This window comes from Aphanomyces astaci (genome assembly GCF_000520075.1).
Source record: "Aphanomyces astaci strain APO3 unplaced genomic scaffold supercont1.102, whole genome shotgun sequence".
In the NCBI taxonomy this organism is placed as follows: Eukaryota; Oomycota; class Saprolegniomycetes; order Saprolegniales; family Verrucalvaceae; genus Aphanomyces; species Aphanomyces astaci.
In genome coordinates this window covers 21143-36070 of record NW_009798365.1, presented here as the reverse complement: position 1 = coordinate 36070, position 14928 = coordinate 21143, and the positions used below count along the sequence as shown (strand labels likewise).

Genomic DNA, 14928 nt, shown 5'->3' with positions numbered 1-14928 from the left:
GAAGAAGATCGGTCGAAGCATGAGTTATGAAGTGTTGAGCGAAGTAAAAACCGAAGATTACACACCGCCCCTGGGCGAGCAGGCGCGTTACAATTGGCGAAGCGGTTCCATAACATGTGGTTCTAGTGTCGGCCCTCGCGGAGGAATGTCTTAAAAATGATAATCCAAACTCAATTAACCAGCGTGCCTCTGGATGGAGTAATGCAACGTCATACTAGCAGTACATACGCCAAGGCCCTCAAAGGTAAACATCCAACCACGTGATATTAAAGATATTCCTGAAGTAGATTTATGCACTTGACAGTGAATTGGAGAAATGTAGATGGGCCACTGTCAACAACTTGACCCGTTAATAGTTCAATACTTGCTTCATAACAGAGATATACTTACTGTACGGGACTTGTGTGCTTATGGCCCACACAAGAATATCCATAAAGTCTCGATTCACAAACGCGTCCAGCTCGACTGTCAACAGATCTCCCGTAACGATCACTCCTTCCTGCTACATACTAATACAACGCAGCCTAACTTGCGTACTGCGAACGATACATACCTAGTGCTATCAAATTACAGTGCTGGGCGGAAAAGTTCGCAGCTTCAACGATCTAGATATAAAGAAAATTGTATGTACAGTAGTATACCAGTGAATGCAATTATAATAAAACTCGTTTCAACGAACGAAAGGGAAATTTCAGTGAACACATCCAATTGGATAAAACCCATCGGAATTTCAACGAATGATACCTGACTGTAACGTTACGCACATCATGTCGCAATTTTGAGCAAACGTTACCTGAATCAAATTTCGAACTCAGGAGGGGGGTTTACCCTGAGAACCCTCCTACCGACTTTAACACGCCAAGCGAAGCCCATCATATTCGTATTACATGAAACTATATTTCAATTACTGTTGGAATTGATTTTTCAAATGCACTCTCTACAGTTCGACTTGAAATTCTGTCCCAAACACGAATAGTGCGCTGGATTGTTGCTGCTCTCTTGTCCTCAGCAGTCATGTTGTCTGTCTCACGTTCTTCTTCTTCCATCAACCACTCAGACTTTAGCATAGCCTTCAAGGGACCCATAACACCGACGTCTAGAGGCTGGCAGCGACTTGTCGAGTTGGGAGGAAGCGGTTCAATGACACTAAATAGTGCTTCCGCGGCCTTGTCTTTGGCCTTTTTGGAGGTTGTCAACAAGCAGAACTGACGCATCTTCGACATTTTGCGCCAGCACCTGCTCCAAATACATCATCCAAACTCGGTACACGTGAGGGCCAGGGTAGGTGGGTAGCTCCTTGTTCTCAATCGGACCGCCAGACTGGCCCGTCACGATGAACAGCATTGGAAGTTTTACACCTATTCATGCATTAGATTTTACTTTCAATAGAGCTTACCGTCGGCGCGGATTGTAAGGACCACTGTGATGCGTTCAGAATGCTTGCATGACTTACCAACCTTCGACGATTTCGCCTTTCGTGCATAGGTTTTGCCAGGTGGCATGTCAAAAAAGACACCGGTCTCGTCAGCGTTCAGGATTTGGGAGCGCGGAACATCATGGTACTTGCTCCAAAAATGCGCGGCATACCCCAGCCAAACGTCGTCAAGTATTTTTTGGCGGACCTTGTTGACGCACGGGACTCGTTGGGACAGTCGTTCTCGCGTGCAAAACCGGCGCAAAAGGCAGCACAGCGAGTCGTAGCCGGTCGAGGGATTCTTCTTGGTGTTCAGGTACGTGGTCAGCCATTCGTGTTGGTTGCGGCGGATCCACCGCATCATGTGGAAGACACGGACAAACTTTTCTTCGTCTCGGCGCTCGTCGATATAGGCAAGGAGGGCATCCTTGAACGGAATGATGGTTTTGCGTCCCTGACCTCCCAGAGAGCCCTTGGAACCATGCCGTTTGCTGCGAAGGATAGCATGCTCATTGTTGCGGGGCGTGCGATTTGCATGTCGACGCAGAACTTAGCTTCGTCCTGTAGTGGTGAGGCATGAAAGTGGGCTAAGAGGCACTTGCGGTCGCGGTTTGTGTACCGGCGATACTGCTTCTTTGGTTTGACCGAAGTCATTTTGGACTTTGAGATGAAGTGATGTCGATGCAAAATTTGAAATCCAAATTCAAATTAACCAATCACAGCGAGCTTAAAGTATGCTACGTGTTTTATCGGCATGGATAAATTACTTTGTTTTTGTCCAATCATATTGCCAGCACTACTTCGGGACAAAATGAAATTTTTTATTATTGCTATGTGCAACAGTCCGCGAACTTTTCCGCCCATCACTGTACTGTACCACTAGGAAGCCTCACATTCCCCTTTGGCAGGTGACCTGTACAATAGAGGAGGATTGGTCAATTGGAATCCGGCAATTTGTGATTTTCTTGAGATCTCATTGGATATGAAAATAGTAGGACCAGCTCCCTACGATTTCGTCAATTCACAAATGAATTGCGAAATATTATGCTTGCTACAAATTCGTATATAACTTGAAAAAAAATTGAGGTTGAGGATTTCGAAATATTGAAACGTAGGGGTGTGCGTGCGCCTACGATTGCATACAAAATTCAAATTCTGGCCTAGTACTGTCAAATGTCTTGATTAAAATATTGTATACTGCATATTCTGTGGCCGCAGTCTCCCTGTGAATCGTCATATTTCTTTGTGATCCTTAGTACTTCGAAGTACTACTTTTGTATTATCGCCAAACCCTCTATCGATTTTGTATGAAAGAGAGTCCTGTTTTGAATGTTACTTCACTTGATTAACCTATACTACTCGGATTGGAAATGAAGGGTCGTACAATGTACAGTACTGTACGTACTATGTAACGTGTACTGCATATTCAGCTGCACATATCTTGAAGGATTACTATTAAGTATTTCGGACGTTAACTTGAATAACATATTCAATGTACATCATGTATACTTGGTACTACCAGTAGTAACATTCAACTGCACATATTTTAAAGGATTATTATGATGTATTTTTTATGTTACTGATTAACATACCGGTACACAATGTACAGAACTGTTTGTACACTATGTACTGTATACTACTATTCGACTGGAAATATCTTAAAGATCATTACGTAGTATAACGTATGCTGAATCAAACGTCGTTTTCTTTAGTCAAAGCTCTTTAGTTAGATATTGATAGAAGGAAAGTAAAATGTTTGGAATTGAAGTAATAAAATTGTAAAGATGGCCACTCCAAACAGTGATCATTGATATGCCGAAATATAGATTTGATTAAAGTATTCGAAATGCCTCGAGCAAACGATGCAAATATCTATTTGAAAGAAAATAAGTATCATATGTTCAATCAGAACAAGGTTGGAACTCTACAACAAAATACCTCGAATAATACGTCGAAGTATCAACTAACCAAGGCTATAATTGCTGCGGTAAATAGTTTTATCCAATCCCATCAATTCTGGCATCTTATTCGGCAAGACGTTCGGCAAATCAACAAATGTTTACCCTATCACCGAATGTGCCACTGCATTTGAATAATATGGATAATTCTCCTATAAATGTGATATACTACGTAGCTTGATAAAATATGAGGGAACATAGTAAAAATCAATCATCATAGTACTTCCCTTTATCTGGGTATTTACGAAACACACCTAATAATAGTAGTACTATTGTACGGTACAATGGGGATGATACACGACCGATACAAATTGCGATATAAATATGAAATACTCCATAAATACGCACTTTGAAACGACTGGTGAACACGCAATCTTGTGATTTTAATTTAGCATCTCTCGCATTTGCATTTGGACTTCATAAAAATTATGGAGAAAAAACACACGCTCTCTCCTGCCGAAAAGCTCTCGGTGGTCAAGTGCCACCAGTACTTCATGCAATGCAAGGAGAGGAACCCAGCCGGAGCAAGCTACGATTGAGCGGGTCATTGCCGAATGGAGGAAGAACCACGACCGGTCCTTCAAAGCCTCGCAGCGAGTACGCGTGTCCAATCGGCGATCACCCGCCGACCACTTGACAACGGAACTCCGCGACACCATTGCTTCTGCAAACCAACATTGCTTGCCTGTGTCCGCCGAGTCGTTGTCCAAGACGCTGGAAGATGTGGACGGAGTGACCGTACACAAGCGCACTCTCCGCCTAGTTTTGAGACGGATGGGTTTCAGATACCAAAAAGGTAAGACTCGGTTTTACCTCGCCGAGTCGGAAGAAATGTTGCCTTCCGAGCAAAGTACATCCGCAAGAAGTTAGCGAACCGTATCGACAACAACCACGTCGTTGCCCCCGAAGTGTTCCTCGACGAATCCTACTGTAATCTCAACCACACGCCGCGCAACACATGGGTTGACGTAACGAAGCAGCGTAACTCCAAGAGTGACAAGGGCCCTCGTATGTGTATTGTTGGAGCTGGAGTCGTGCGCACAAAGAACTGTGTCATATTTAGTGAGTGGGTCAACGGATTCGTCGTCATGTGGCAGTCGTTGGGCAAGTCGAAACGCAAACGAGCTGTTGTGGCGGATGTGGACGACGATGACTATCATGGGAACTTTACAAGCGAGATTTTCGAGGACTGGTTCACCAAGCTGTGTCGGTCGTTACAGCAAGATCATGGCGCATGCAACATTCACATGGACGGCGCGAGTTATCACAAACGCATTACGAATCCGCGCCCCAAGGTGTCCAGCCGGAAGGCCAACATTCTAGCGTGGCTCGCGGCGAAAGGTATCGATGCGACCCCAAGCTGACGAAAGCTGAGTTGCTCGTGATGGTCACGACGTCCCGCGATGGACCTCGGTACGCCCCCCAGCTCATTGCAACTGAGTACGGCCATACCCTGTACTACACTCCCCCGTACCACCCTGAGTTGCAGCCGATAGAGATCATTTGGGGCATCGTGAAGCAAAAGATGGCCCGCCGGTTGTCGACCTCCATGGCGGACATGGACGCACGCTTGAAGAAATTCATGAGTGAGGTCCCTTTTTCCCAATTGGTGTCTGCGCATAGAAAAGCACAAGCATTTGAGGGTAAGTATGCTGAAGTGAATGATGATGACATACGTTTGGCCGGCAGTGATTCCGATTCGGATAGCTGTGGCCGGGACGGCGACGTAGCTTTCTTGCTTGGTGAAGAATCTGGCGAGGAATATAATTAAACTCATCTGTTTAATTGTATAAATCAATCGTCTTTTCACGTATCACTTTTGAAAGTCAAATTCTAACCAATGAAACGATTTACTATTCATTGTTGGCCAATCAAATTATAATTTTACCCTAAGCATGGTCTCCAAAACTTTCAACTTGCATTAAGCGAAGAGCCATTTCCGTTTAGATGACACGCTCGGATCAAGTCATGGTCATAGAAAACACTTTCAGAATGGATCTCTACTTTTTTTATTTACAACTTTCATCTAAAACGGACTAAAACTGACAGAGTTATCGTCGTCGACCTGGTGTATCATCCCCATTGTCCCCTACAATAGTAGTATCATTGATGTAAAAATCGACCAAGCATTCAAGAACAAGCATTGACTGCTGTCATGCCAGACCAACGTGAACCAAGGTACATTCCGCGATCGACACTCCTACCTGATGCATCTACACTAAGCATAATGTTAACACACATGGTCTACAGCAATTCCATGAAGCAGCAGGGCCCACAAGGACCAACAAGACGACGATGCGGCGGGCCGAGTTGGGTTCGGGACGGCGAGCAAGGTCGTTGATCACCGAGGTACGTTGACATACTACGCGCAGTTGCTAACATTCATTTCTTTCTGTAGTTTCATGAGTCAATCCGCGCACTATAAGGTCCACACGGCCCACAAGACCGATATGAGAGCGGCCACGATTGTCGCTCGACTTCGCCCCACAAGAACTGTGGTAAATTACGATTGAGTAGCATGGAGCGAGCCATGGTGACGATGATGCCCATACGCCGCTCGGCCACAGGGTTCTGGGTCGGGGTATAGACATTCATGTACGTAAGGCGGGTGTCGTATTCGCTGTGAATACGGGCCCCGAGTTTAACATACTCCTTAGCGTTGTGCATTTGGAGCGCTTGGATTTCTTCGAACTCACTGGGTGGTGAGTGATGGTAGCAAAGCTGGATGACGTCGGAGCGATAACGTTGCCGTGCGTCGCGACAGAACGCGTTGTACTTGTCGTACAGGTCCGCGCGCTGTTGCATGATGTACACAAAGATGTATCGGATAAAGTCGTCGATGAACGTGACGAAATATCGACCCCCAGAGATAGACGGGATATTGATTGGACCCCACACGTCGGAGTGCACTCCTTCCAGAGGCCTCGACGACTCGGGCAATTTGTTGCGTGAGAGGGGAAGTACTTTGGACTTCGACCTTAAACATGTGTCGCACGAAGCATGGGCCGTGATGGCCTGCCGAGAGATAGGAAATTCAAATACGGTCGAATGACGCCGCAATTTGCGTAGCTTGTCATGACTTGGATGGCCCAGTCGTTGGTGCCATTGCATAGTGCCCTGTGCACTCGACTGCGTCACGAGGACGGTCGATGTGGGGTCGTCCATGAGCGGTGAAAGCCGCGTCGCAATGACATACAACCCGGTGGCTTCGTCGTAGGTGGCTAGAGTCCACTCCTGTGGGGTGATGGAGACAATTTTATGTCGATCAATATGTAGTGCACAACTCATGGAAAATAAATGAAGTGTAAATCTGGGATGTGATACACATCCTGCAGATAGATCACTAAGAGCATCTCCACCGCACCTCCAAATGGTCTGGTTATTTTTGGGACAAACCAGAAATAACCAAAATACCCAATTTTTCATCTCCACCGCACTTCCAAATGGTCCCTTTAAAATAGAGAGACCTCAAATTCTGGGCAAAATCGAGCGATTTGGAGGGACCACGAAGGTTTCCTTATTTATTGTACATACAAAATCCTTCATAACAAAACCCAATAGTACTATGAAGTAAACAACGTTTGCACGAATGGTCATGTGCTGCGAAGCATAGGTGCGGGCCATGGTTGTACACGCCATAGAAACGAGCGTCCACCTCAATGGTGGCACTGCTATCGTAGAAGTATCTACTTGGAGCACCGCTCACCGTCGTGAGCAGGCGTACCGCCATCTAACACCTCAGCGGTTGAGGTGTTCGATGGTGGGGTCGCTTTCGTTGTCTGCTACTGTGATCTTGTAATCTTGTGATACATAACTGGACATTTTCGCTATCACGACTAGCAGCCTACAACTGTGACAGAGACACTGCCCAGTTGTGCCACAAAGGTGGGTTGCTGGCGGCATCACCTTCGTATTCTTATCTTGAATGCAAAGTATACGGAGGTGATGCCGCCAGCATCCACAGACCCGACGGCGCAACAGCTGATCACTTCCAAATCGCAGCGGGCACGGATCAAGTGATGACAAAGCCGTCATAACAGTTAAGACCATTCACTCGAACTACCGGTATGACACGTGGGCATTCAAATTTGCCCAACAAAATAACCATAAATGCCGGCATGTGTGCGTGAAGGCTTGAATAAGGAGTCTGGTCACGTTGTTAACGTGTGTTTTGCGACACTAACGTACGGGTAGAGCCGCGCGACGCGCTGCGGCTCGCTGCGCTGGGGGGTGGAGGCCTGTTGGGCGTAGCCTTGGTCGACCGGCGGCGCGCTGCAGCTGCGGCTGCGGCTACGGTGGTGCCGGTCGGCATACATCGAGTGACTGCAGCTGCGGTTTCTTGCGCCGGTCGTCTTGTTTGGCGCCGCTGTCGTCGCGATAAGACCCGCGGTCTTCGCGGTAGTCGCGGTACCGGTCACCTGAGCGACTGCGGTAGCAGGAAGCCGACTGACTACACGGGCTACGGCCGCGATAAGCGCCGTAGCCGGAGTGGCCGCCTTGTCCCATGCTGGCGTAGCCTGGATGGCCTCTGGGAGCGTAGCCCGGTAGGCCGCTTGATGCGTAGCCTTGGCTAACGGTCTTGAGGAAGGAGGTTCCGGTTCCTCCACCGCGCCCGCCGCCATTGCCATGGCGTTTGCCACCGCGGTGGCCGCTTGGTCCGCCTTGAGTGCTTCGACCACCACCACTTTGGTGTAATTCGCCAGGTGGGATGGCAGCCCATCCTGGCAGAAACACGAAGTCTTGACGCACCGCGTTCTAGTGGAACGCACGGGAGAGCTTCGTGCAGGTGTACGTCGAGTGACTGTCTGAGGACAGGCAGTAGCCACACCAATCCGCCATGTGGTCTTCACCTTGGGTGCCCCAGGGTACGATGGCCGCTTATCCGTAGCCTTCTCGCTGGCTGGCGCCATCACGAAGGGTCGGAAGTGCCAATGCGCTAGACCGCGATGTTGCGGTCGTGGTTACCGTGCCATGCACCGGTTCAGCCGAGGCGTTCGACGCTGGGCCGAGGTAGTGAGGGTACTTGGTGACCAAGCCCGGCCAGTGTTGCTCAAGCAACTGGCGCATGTTCCTGTATGGGATGCTCGGCTGAGCGCCGCGCCATACGAACAGGTCTGGAGCGATGCACTCAGGTAGTGCCGCAGGAGGGCCAGGGCTAAGTGGTTATCGCTGAGGGTTCGCCCTTCCAGCTTCTCCACTGCCGTTCGCATCTTGTCGATGGCTTGGAGGTTGACGTCCAACGACACGTAATGCTTGAACTTGAACGAGTGTAACCGTTGGTAGACGGAGATTGCCGTTGCATGTTTTTGTTCGTCGCTGGAGAACTTCCGCCGAAGCGACGAAATGATGTAATGCGCACATTCGTCGCGAATCTCGGAAGCGGTGGCCCAAGGCAGCGGCATCACGCTGCACCGTGGGTGACAAGGAGGCGTAGACCAGCGCGCATGAGCTCGCGATAGCCGTCTTCTCCAACTTAATCACCTCATTCTCGTGGTTGCGGATGGACCTCGCGATCGCCTCTTCCGTCGAGCGGTTGTCCGCGAGCCATTCGGTGAGCCCCGGACCCAAGGGTGAGTGGGCGTCGAGCGTGAGTGGTGGGAGCGGCGGTGCACCGACAGGCAGTGCTGTCGCTTCGGCTTGGAGCAGCCGGATGCGCTTCAATCATTCAGTAGCACCCTGTAGACTCGACGGAGTCCCTTCATGAACGTGGCCGTCTCGACTTGCGCGCAGTGAGTCCCCATATCGGTGAGATCCTCACCGGCAAGGATGACGGAAGTGAGTTCAGAGAACCACTCGTCGAAGTTCTCGGCACCGAGGAGGCGCTGCGTGAACGGTAGGGCAGCGCGCGAGTTAGAGGGTGGAAGGCTAATAACCAGTGGAGAGGGCAGTAGGCAGGAACAGACACGTGGGAGGCAGAAGGAATAACTGGAAGTGAATTACTTCTGACTGGAAAGAACCAGCCAATCAAAACTAACTATGATTGACCACGACATCCAATGATATTCCGTGACCAAATGTCTGCACTGACTTCTACTCTGAGGAAAAAGCCACTAGAAGGTACAAAAACCTCCTACACAGCTAGCAGACGCTGCTACTGACTGACAGGGCAGTGGGGATGTTCTCTATCAGAATCCAACCAGTAGCATGGTACTCAACAACACATGGTACGCTATGTCTATCCAGATTCGGACAAAAGCAGACGACTCGCTTATACAGACATTCATTTTAAACATTTCGTTTTTTACGGATAACTTCGCCAATCAAGGCCGATATTTTGGTGCTAATTTGAGCTTAATTTTGGCGAAGTTATCCGTAAAAGCCGAAATGTTTTAAATGAATGTTGCGGACTGTATGTACAAGAGGTACAGTACATATATATATTAGTATAATTAACCACCACCAAGAACGTTGTGGTATTGGTCGGGCAGCACCGTCGAATTGATTTCGCACATGGCAAAATGCGGTTCTGGCACGCGATTCGGAAATCGTTCGTGAAATGTCTGGCCCACTGCCTTTAACTGCATCGGCCCGGCCCGGATCTTTGTCGAAGTGCCTATCAAAACAAAAACATATTAGATATAGAGTATATATACATATATATACATACCCCTATTCACAGGTCTAGCCTCCCACGCCAGCGACCACGGTGTTGTGGCGGTGGCTTCATACACCTTGAGCACATCACAAGGCACGCTTTCCGATTGATTCAAGCATGGAGAGTACTGCGGCTGTACCCCAGCTGACGACACCCGCGCGACTTGCTGGTATCTACATCATCTCATTTTTTAATTTATTTAGGCCCTCGTCAAACAAAATAGACGTTAATACCGCAGCGGAAACGACACTTGGTGGTCGAATTGCTTTAAATACGCATCCAACTCTTTGTTGTTGTCGCAATGGTTCAAGGTGGGCTCGATGTTTTGAAGAGTCGTGGACGAGATGTACGGAGACTGGGATAAGCAAGGCAAGCAATCTTGGTTACGGACTTGGTCAGTGCATTGCTGGCCTAATAGTTTCCAATATATTTCAATATTTCATCGATTTGCAATTATTCTAATGTTCAGGACATACCATAGGTAAATTGTGGCGGGGCAGACGGCCGGGGTTCCCACACTCGGCCGTTCCAATAGCTCGCATATTGTCCAAAATCCACAGGAGCTGAAATATATATTTATTCACACTATATAAAATGAAGATAACGATACAATATATACCAAGGTACTGTCGAAAGGGCACCAAGGACGGTGATGTTGGAGGAAAATGCAAGTTTAACGCAAAGCTAATGATGTCCTGGAGGGCTCCGTCGCCATCAAAATCCCCTTCCATCTCCACCATCACTGCCTATATCAGAATTAATATATTTCAAATATGTATATATAATACCTCTACACCAAGATAATCCGATGTGAGCTTGGAAACGGATAAGTACTTTGCTCGACGTTGTTCAACTACGTGTTGTGGTCCCGTCATTCGATCGGGTCGAGTGGGGTGCAGCCCATTGTCCACCTTGAACCTAATATATTCAAATATCGGAATATGAGGAAATATATATTTAGTTTTGGCATCATGTCAAAGGTCGAGAATATCTTACGATTGCACACGATCCCTCAGTTCACTTGCCGACGCCGTCATCCATTTCATGTACGTATCCAACGACAACCTACCCCAGAAATTAATCAGTAGTACATATTTCGTATATATATATATATTTACGTCGAGGTGTTGGTAGGCAGGAGGGACAACATGACAGGAGCATTCATAAAGCTGACGCCGATATCCGATTCGAGCAGGGCCATTTCGCTCGCGTTGAGGTCGTTGGACTTGTCAAAGTCGTAGTTTAGAAACATCACCGTCGACGCCTAGTATAACCCCATCCAATCACATCAAACCCCGAAACCCCCTAACCCCGAAACCCCCGAAATACTAGCCTTACGTTGAACAGGAACCGCTCAAACATTTCATAGTAAACTCGTCCGTCAAAGTCTGGATCGAGCAAGATCGAAATCGAGTCCAGTCTCGGCAGTTGGCGGTCGATTAAGAAGCGCGCGAGTTCGTTTTCGTCCAAGTACCCTGACTTGTCGAGGTCGAATCGGTCGAACGCCAACGCTGGATCGAGTCCCACCCACTGGTCAAACTCGGCGTACGTGATTTGGCCGTCCTGGTTGGGGTCCATTTTCACGAATTCTTCGCGTTTTAACGCTTCCAAGTCGGTTAAAAACGCCTGAAATGCCTCGGCGCTCAGCGTCTGCTGCCCAGATTGCACCTAATTCAATCAAATTGTAACCCCCCAACTAGGTGGATGTACGTACCATCTGGGCCACTTCGTCCAGCGTCAACTTGCCGTCCGAGTTCAAGTCCATGTGTTCGACATCGAACGCGTCAAACTTTTGTAGAAACGACCGACTCATTTGCACGCCCAGCGTGTCCAGGATGAAATCCATCATGTTTGGGGGGTCCGTCGTGTTGATAAAGGTCGCTGTTTCCGCCGCGGGCGGGTAAGTGACCTGATGCATAGTTTATTTCGTTGTACGGGTTATCATATTTGGGAGGTTGTCCCTTACCTCCAGAGACCGAGGAAGGGCGTACTGACTTGCCATACCGGCAAACATTTGAAACGTCACGAGCGTAATATTGGTGCTCAATGCGTCAAAGTAATTGCCTCGCCAAGTCTATGGATTACACGTTTACATAATGATATATATATATAAATATTCTATATATATATATTACGAATATTCTACCTTGACGTTATACACTTGAAAGCCCCAATCGGTGTGCGATGGCACGGAAGTGGGTCGAAATGCATTGTTGTTTGGGTCGTGGGGGTCCTAATACTCTCGAAAGTGAAATATTATATTGATGAAAATCCATCAAATCATATAATATTTCATACCTTGTAGCGCGAACGAATGGGTTGATTGAACTGCGCGAGACCGTTCACTTGTTTTCGGTATTGAGGAGGACATCGCTGGTTGTCGACTGGCCAATTATATATTAATACTTATTTCTGGCGATATATATATACAGTATGTATTTGTTCTTACTTAAAACGGACGCATCGCACACATTCGTAGCTCGATCGCAGCACGTGATCGACCACGGCTCGTCTTCAGATCGAAATCTTTGCAAGTATATGTCGTCCACGTTGTCGTAGCTATCAATATATAGATGTATGATATGAATATCATCATAGTAGGAATATTATTCATGTAGATATTTACTCTTTGGTGAAGAAAGCGCGGTGAAAGTTGAGACTGTAATCAACGGAGCCGTCCACGCGCTTGACACTTTCCCACAAGGGGTCCATAATGGGTCTCGGCAGCCAATACTCCACAGTTTTATAATAACTTTGAATCAAATAGGCGTCCTACAAGAAACTATCATTCAATATATATATATATAATACATATATATAATATATATGTACTTTAGTCGACGATACAACTACAGTTTGGTCGTGGGTTTCGTTAATCGCTAGACCACCGGGCGCTTCGGTTGCCGCAGACGGGTAAAAACTAGCTTGGAATCGAAAGGGGCCGTTTGGAAAGTCCGCCGTCGCCACGCCACTCAGCCCCATCTACAAATATATGTATACTAATATATTAAAAAAATATTCTTTAAAACATGAGATGCAATATCTCTCTGACCTCGTTCTTTGGATTGTCCACGTGCACCCACAGTACAAACTGACCTGATGAACTTAACACAACCTGTTTCCAAATATATTTCTTTATATATATATATATATAATATTTTTGGTACCTTTGGACGAGTGGCTAACAGCGCTTGACTCATACCAAAAGGATCGGTGAGATTGGCAAAATGCAATATAATGCCTTCGTTTCTCCATGTGATCAAGTCTGTGGTGGAGCACGCTCCAATGCCGCCGCCCACCACAACGCTGTCGTTGTTTAGGACTTGGATTTCAGAGTACCAATATTGTGACTCTAAAATGATCCATTAGAACTATGATATATATATATATTTACGTTGGGGCAACGCTGACTCGGCAGAAGACACGCCTTCGGCATTGGTTTCCAGTGGAACGACCATTGAAACATCCGGAGAGATCGAAATCGCGACCAGTTCTCCACTGATTAACTCGACTTGGTCCGACTGTGCGTCGTAAACAGGTTCACTAGACAGTATGTACATGTATAAACTAGACAGTAGATACAATGCCAAGGATGTACCGAATGTCGTTAAAGTATACGCGGTGCCCTGGCCCGTCGTTCGGCACCAGGCCTCCGTTGTTGGAACTGTACACTGGACGGCGTGACAAATGACTGTCGTGCCGAACCTGTCAAATATAATGTAATCATCAATACATATATATACTTCGAAGTATATGATATATATATATATATATTATAGGTCTGTCAGATATAATATATTCATCATATTTATACGAACTTGTCAAATATAATACTTTGAAGCATGTTCATCAATATATATGAATATATGTATTATAGGATTACCGGTGGGGTATATTGAGTAGGAGGGCCCACAACCGAAGGCGACCACAGTGGCCGCTGCCGAGGCTGGGCGACTGTGACTTTGCCATTGCTCACAACGGGGCAGCGGAAGGCCATCGTGTGGTCCACGCCAACATATAGTTCATCCCACCACGTTTGCATGGCGTCATAAGTATACAACCCCACCAAATCCACGGTTTCTAATGAGAATGGTATAATATATATTTATATATATATAGGTGAAGTAGTATAGTACCTGCAACGAACGGGACGTGGGACACGGACGTGACGCCGTTGACTCGGATTTCCAACTGCCATGTACTCCAGTTGAGAAAAATGTCGAATTGATACCATTGAAATGCATGGACGACCGGGAGCAGCGGCTAATTTACAGCACGCAGTTAGGATATCAATCATGGGAGGTTTAAGCATGTCATAGTGTATCTGTTCCTGTAGGGAATAAATACCTGGAGGGGAAACCCTCGCGCATTTGTTGAGTACGTAAACGCGCCATCTAGCATTCCAATGCCCACGATAAACAACGTGGGGTCTGCAGAGTCGTGCAGGCCGAAGAGTCCCCCTAGGATTGAATTCATAAGCATTAGAAACCCCAATAACTAATATTTTACGTACCTCGATTGGTCTGCAGTGAGCCTTGTCGGACCGACCCCAGACGAATGAAATACGAGATTCTGGTGGGCTGGCTCGGGAACATGTAAAAACTCGGTCCTTCCAAAGTCGGGATTTGGTCTATTACGCTTTTGGCTATGTATAAAGACTTGGAGGTTTGGGCCGCGCCAATCAATGGGTCCGTGGTGACTACGTACATTCGTTTATACAGTTATATATATATGGAGTAGACGTACTCTGCAATTGGGTTTGCACATCCGTACGAAGTGTATTGCAGTAGACCCCCCCGGTTCCAGAATATGCCACGGAGTGTGCATAAAGGGAAATTTCCCCGTCGGATCCGTCTTCCCCGGGACTTCGGGTACCTTTTCCCCCCAAACCCCCTTTCGCCGATAACGTGCCCATCACGTGGATGCTTGTGCCACTGGAAATTACGAGGGAGCCCCCACTA

At 47.3% G+C, this 14928-nt stretch overlaps 2 protein-coding genes across 6 annotated transcripts in view; one reads left to right on the top strand and one right to left on the bottom strand.

Annotated features, from left to right (window-relative positions):
- Nucleotides 1-3800: 3800 nt before the first annotated feature.
- On the top strand, nt 3801-5102 carry H257_17264 (hypothetical protein; the record flags this gene model as incomplete). The annotated part of the gene is made up of 5 exons (XM_009845989.1): nt 3801-3850; nt 3879-4110; nt 4224-4713; nt 4743-5015; nt 5062-5102. The coding sequence occupies 5 exons, from the start codon at nt 3801-3803 to the stop codon at nt 5100-5102; spliced, it is 1086 nt and encodes a 361-aa protein (XP_009844291.1).
- Nucleotides 5103-9728: 4626 nt separating this feature from the next.
- The window catches only part of H257_17263 (hypothetical protein), an 8917-nt gene continuing 3717 nt past the window's right edge, over nt 9729-14928 (bottom strand). For 2 of the 5 annotated variants that reach the window (XM_009845984.1, XM_009845987.1), the window contains 25 exons: nt 14714-14925; nt 14481-14666; nt 14315-14427; nt 14104-14230; nt 13851-14047; nt 13566-13672; nt 13362-13510; nt 13135-13319; nt 13020-13082; nt 12800-12949; nt 12594-12739; nt 12417-12526; nt 12266-12351; nt 12114-12200; nt 11934-12041; nt 11682-11876; nt 11306-11635; nt 11086-11231; nt 10964-11032; nt 10756-10885; nt 10587-10713; nt 10444-10530; nt 10201-10378; nt 9980-10140; nt 9736-9925 (listed from right to left, as the gene is read on the bottom strand). In XM_009845984.1, coding sequence (XP_009844286.1) covers nt 9762-9925; nt 9980-10140; nt 10201-10378; nt 10444-10530; nt 10587-10713; nt 10756-10885; nt 10964-11032; nt 11086-11231; nt 11306-11635; nt 11682-11876; nt 11934-12041; nt 12114-12200; nt 12266-12351; nt 12417-12526; nt 12594-12739; nt 12800-12949; nt 13020-13082; nt 13135-13319; nt 13362-13510; nt 13566-13672; nt 13851-14047; nt 14104-14230; nt 14315-14427; nt 14481-14666; nt 14714-14925 — 3613 coding nt within the window. In that variant the 3' untranslated portion in view covers nt 9736-9761. Of the gene's footprint in view, nt 9926-9979; nt 10141-10200; nt 10379-10443; nt 10531-10586; nt 10714-10755; nt 10886-10963; nt 11033-11085; nt 11232-11305; nt 11636-11681; nt 11877-11933; nt 12042-12113; nt 12201-12265; nt 12352-12416; nt 12527-12593; nt 12740-12799; nt 12950-13019; nt 13083-13134; nt 13320-13361; nt 13511-13565; nt 13673-13850; nt 14048-14103; nt 14231-14314; nt 14428-14480; nt 14667-14713; nt 14926-14928 lie in introns of all 5 variants that reach the window. The other 3 variants (XM_009845985.1, XM_009845988.1, XM_009845986.1) reach the window with 2 other exon arrangements.